Raw genomic sequence first — 4,991 nt, 5'->3', positions numbered from 1 at the left:
CATTTAACACATTCAGCACCAGGATGAGGGAGGAGGAGTTCGACCGGTCCGCAGATCAATGTAGGCCTATATCACGCTGGATATCCATGATTGTTTACTTTCACAGGCGCTTTCACCCCCTTTTATTAATTTAACGTTTTACCCCACCCAGAACTTTTTGTCCAATGATTTAACGATCTTTGCACACATGTGGGTTAGTTGTCAAATTCTGGGACTGTTGCGAAAATTGCAATGTGAAAAGGAACCACACCAAACCAAAAAATAAACGTTGTATTTTGGTCTGGATCAAAGACAGCGAACTAAGGATTTTCCTAGAGTGAATACGCTCTCTCTCTCTCTCTCTCTCTCTCTCTCTCTCTCTCTCTCTCTCTCTCTCTCTCTCTTTCTCTTTCTCTCCAGCCAGTTGGAACAGAAGAACATACCAGAATAGGCCTGTTTAGTAAGCAGGATTTGATGCCGCATTCCTACACTTATAAAATGCAATTCAATGTGGAAGTAATCCAAGTATTCAGAATACAATACTCAGATTGAGTGAGGTAACGGAATACGTTATATATTCGGCATGCATTCTGTAACTGGATACATTTTAAAAGTATCCTTCCCAACACTGAGCATAGCATATTATTTAATGTGTAGCATTCTTGCAAATTGAAACCAGTAAAAAAAAAAATACATATTTCTAAATGTCAGGCCTACATTTCATTCACGTTACTAAATATTATGTGACAGAAAAAAACAGATTTTGAAAAGACATCTATATATGGTATTCTATTTTGCTCCTTGTTAAACTCTCAGCCTCCAGGCCAGCACGGCGGATCATTAGCATGTTGCGATCAACAGTTCCCTGACCCCTGCTGGCTGCAGTGCGCCTTGTGTCCACCAGATGTCAGTGTTGTATCACAAGAAACATGAGCGGTTAATCTACGGGAAATATTCTCACTTCTTTGCATTTTATCTTTTTATTTGTACTTGAGACATTTGAGACATTTTCATTTCTCTAGCGGTGCGTTTCCAGTTTATTTTCCAGTTGAGCAGAAACCTTTTCTTTCGCCCAACTGACCCACATGTCCCCCCCGCTCCATAACACGGCCATGCGGTTCACTCCTCCAGGGGCGGCGCTTTCTCGCTCAGGCCCGAGCCCACTTGCTCCAGGTTGTGCGCTTCGTCCCGGTCGCCCCCCCCCACGTCGCTCCGTCGGGTGGCGAAGTGATACACGAGAATCGCCGCCAGGAACACCACCACGGCCACGACCACAACCACGGCCACCAGCCCCCCGGCGGAGAGCCGCTCGGGGTTGGGGCGGGGGGGCGGGGGAGGGGCGGCGGCGGCGTCCGACGAGGTCGGGACGTCGTCGCTCAGGGTGGTGCTCTCGGCGGCCACCGTCCCCAGCACGCACTTGGTCCCCTCCACCAACGAGTAACCATGGCCACAGTGGCAGGTGTAGTTGCCGTAGTAGTTGGTGCAGAGCTGGTCGCAGTAGTAGTGCTCGCACTCGTTCAGGTCCATGCACACCGACTCGTCCGGCCGCTGGTCCAGGATGTAGCCCGCGGGGCAGGTGCAGTCCTCGGGGTCGTTGGGGTCGCACTCCACCGGGCACTCGGCCAGCCCGCAGTGGCGCTGGCAGCGCAGCGGGTCCGCGGGGTCCGGCCGGTACCCCTCGAAGCAACACATTCAGCACCAGGATGAGGGAGGAGTTCGACCGGTCTGCAGATTAATGTAGGCTATATCACGCTGGATATCCATGATTGTTTACTTTCACAGGCGCTTTCACCCCCTTTTATTAATTTAACGTTTTACCCCACCCAGACCTTTTTGTCCAATGATTTAACGATCTTTGCACACATGTGGGTTAGTTGTCAAATTCTGGGACTGTTGCGAAAGTTGCAATGTGAAAAGGAACCGCACCAAACCAAAAAATAAACGTTGTATTATGGTCTGGATCAAAGACAGCGAACTTTCTCTCTCTCTCTCTCTCTCTCTCTCTCTCTCTCTTTCTCTCCAGCCAGTTGGAACAGAAGAACATACCAGAATAGGCCTGTTTAGTAAGCAGGATTTGATGCCGCATCCCTACACTTATAAAATGCAATTCAATGTGGAAGTAATCCAAGTATTCAGAATACAATACTCAGATTGAGTGAGGTAACGGAATACGTTACATATTGGGCATGCATTCTGTAACTGGATACATTTTAAAAGTATCCTTCCCAACACTGAGCATAGCATATTATTTAATGTGTAGCATTCTTGCAAATTGAAACCAGTTGCACGTAAAAATATATATACATATTTCTAAATGTCAGGCCTACATTTCATTCACGTTACTAAATATTATGTGACAGAAAAAAAACAGATTTTGAAAAGACATCTATATATGGTATTCTATTTTGCTCCTTGTTAAACTCTCAGCCTCCAGGCCAGCACGGCGGATCATTAGCATGTTGCGATCAACAGTTCCCTGACCCCTGCTGGCTGCAGTGCGCCTTGTGTCCACCAGGTGTCAGTGTTGTATCACAAGAAACATGAGCGGTTAATCTACGGGAAATATTCTCACTTCTTTGCATTTTATCTTTTTATTTGTAGTTGAGACATTTGAGACATTTTCATTTCTCTAGCGGTGCGTTTCCAGTTTATTTTCCAGTTGAGCAGAAACCTTTTCTTTCGCCCAACTGACCCACATGTCCCCCCCGCTCCATAACACGGCCATGCGGTTCACTCCTCCAGGGGCGGCGCTTTCTCGCTCAGGCCCGAGCCCACTTGCTCCAGGTTGTGCGCTTCGTCCCGGTCGCCCCCCCCCACGTCGCTCCGTCGGGTGGCGAAGTGATACACGAGAATCGCCGCCAGGAACACCACCACGGCCACGACCACAACCACGGCCACCAGCCCCCCGGCGGAGAGCCGCTCGGGGTTGGGGCGGGGGGGCGGGGGAGGGGCGGCGGCGGCGTCCGACGAGGTCGGGACGTCGTCGCTCAGGGTGGTACTCTCGGCGGCCACCGTCCCCAGCACGCACTTGGTCCCCTCGACCAACGAGTAACCAGGGCCACAGTGGCAGGTGTAGTTGCCGTAGTAGTTGGTGCAGAGCTGGTCGCAGTAGTAGTGCTCGCACTCGTTCAGGTCCATGCACACCGACTCGTCCGGCCGCTGGTCCAGGATGTAGCCCGCGGGGCAGGTGCAGTCCTCGGGGTCGTTGGGGTCGCACTCCGCCGGGCACTCGGCCAGCCCGCAGTGGCGCTGGCAGCGCAGCGGGTTCGCGGGGTCCGGCCGGTACCCCTCGAAGCAGGAGCAGGCGAAGCCGCCGTGGTTGTTCTCGCACCGGTGCTCGCAGGGCGCGCTGTGGCACTCGTCCACGTCCACGCAGTCGTCGCCCAGCGTGGAGCGGTACCCCCGGTCGCACGCCCGCAGGGCCCGGGGCGGCGGTGGTGGCGGGGCCGCCGCCGCCGCCGCCGCCGCCGCCCCCCGGACTGGGGCGCAGGCCGCCGGGTCCTCCCGGCTCGGCGCCCGGCCCGGCGGGCACAGGCACACCGGGCGGTCGTCGGTCCCGCCGCACGCGAACTCGCACCCCCCTGCCTTCATCCCGCAGGGCCACGGCGCGCGCACCCACTCGCCGGACAGACACATGGACGCGGCGCCGTCGGAGTCACGCGTGAAGACGGTGCCGTGGGGCCGCAGCAGCGGCCGCGGCTCCGCGTCGCCGCCGCCGTCGCCGCTCCGCCCCGCCGCGTATGGAGGGCGCGCGTAGGACCCCGACGCGCCGGGCGGCTCGCACGCGTCTCCGCGGCGGTACTCGCACAGGAACCCCGCGGCGCGCGCGTCGCAGGGACCCGCGGACCACCTGAAGCCGTCCTTGCTCGAGACCGAAACGCATCGGCGCGCGCAGCCCGCGCGGTCAGCAGCCGCCGCCGCGTCCCACCAGTTGGAGAAGTCTGAGCCCGTGTCGCCCGCGTCCCAGCGGAACCCCCGCAGCGGGCCGGCCGCGTCCGGACACCCGGCGGCCCGGGACAGGCCCACCCAGTGCGGCCCGGCCGCGCGCTCCAACAGCCCCGGCAGCATGGCGTGGGAGTCCGCGGTCCGGACCGTCATCAGGTGTCCTGCCAACTCGGAACACTGGTCCCGCGCCGTTTGGAAATCCGCGGGTTCGGAGAAGACCGCGAAGCAGAGCGTGCCATCGCAGTGTCCGTCATCGTCGGCCGCGACCCCCCAGTCTTCGGCCGCGAGCCCCCCGAGCAGCAGCAGCAGCAGAGCGAGCAGCGGGTACATGGTGTCTGAAGGCGGTGGCCTAGTGAGTGTCAGCCCGGGCAGAGCTCCATGCCGCGGCGCTCTGGCTCACAGGCGAGAAAGGAAGTCTCTTTTTATCGCTCTCCAGCTCTCCATTACGCACGCTCTGTCTATAGGGCCACATACACGCAGCCCACCCCTCTATTGGTCATGGTAGCCCCTCCCCCCTGTGTGTGTGCGTGGGTGTGGGTGTATACGTGTGTGTGTGTGTGTGTGTGTGTGTGTGTGTGTGTGTGGGTGTGGGTGTATACGTGTGTGTGTGTGTGTGTGTGCAGAGAAACAGTGGCCGATGACGTGTGTGTGTGTGTGTGTGTGTGTGTGTGTGTGTGTGTGTGTGTGTGTGTGTGTGTGTGTGTGTGTGTGTGTGTGTGTGTGTGTGTGTGTGTGTGTGTGTGTGTGTGTGTGTGTGTGTGTGCGTGTGGAGAAACACTGTGGCCGATGACGTGCATCTAAGTGTTAATATCTGTGTGACTAATAATGGCATGTCGTACAGGCTCCAGGGGGAGGGGGGAGGGGTTCAGTCGTGGGGGGGGGGGGGGGGACCGCATATTTGCGGTCGGGGGTCAGTTTTTTTTGGGGGGGGGGGGGGGGGTGGCGGGGCTCAGTTAGGTTTGGGTGGGCGCAGTGGCGGAGCTATAGGCTTTATAGGGGGTCTCCATATACCGGGCAAAATACTTAAAAATACTTACCAGAATGGAACGACGGACGGAATTGTTGAG

At 56.8% G+C, this 4,991-nt stretch overlaps 1 protein-coding gene across 1 annotated transcript; it reads right to left on the bottom strand.

Annotated features, from left to right (window-relative positions):
• Positions 1-529: 529 nt before the first annotated feature.
• LOC311363722 (thrombomodulin-like) lies at positions 530-4,421 on the bottom strand. Its single transcript, XM_084483688.1, has 2 exons — positions 3,268-4,421; positions 530-1,656 (listed from the first exon to the last, which is right to left on the bottom strand). The coding sequence occupies exons 1-2, from the start codon at positions 4,252-4,254 to the stop codon at positions 1,099-1,101; spliced, it is 1,545 nt and encodes a 514-aa protein (XP_084339814.1). The 5' UTR covers positions 4,255-4,421; the 3' UTR covers positions 530-1,098.
• Positions 4,422-4,991: the final 570 nt, after the last annotated feature.

Source organism: Micromesistius poutassou (genome assembly GCF_964030765.1).
Source record: "Micromesistius poutassou genome assembly, chromosome: 19".
NCBI classification, from domain to species: Eukaryota; Metazoa; Chordata; class Actinopteri; order Gadiformes; family Gadidae; genus Micromesistius; species Micromesistius poutassou.
This window is presented reverse-complemented; position numbering and strand designations above follow the sequence as displayed.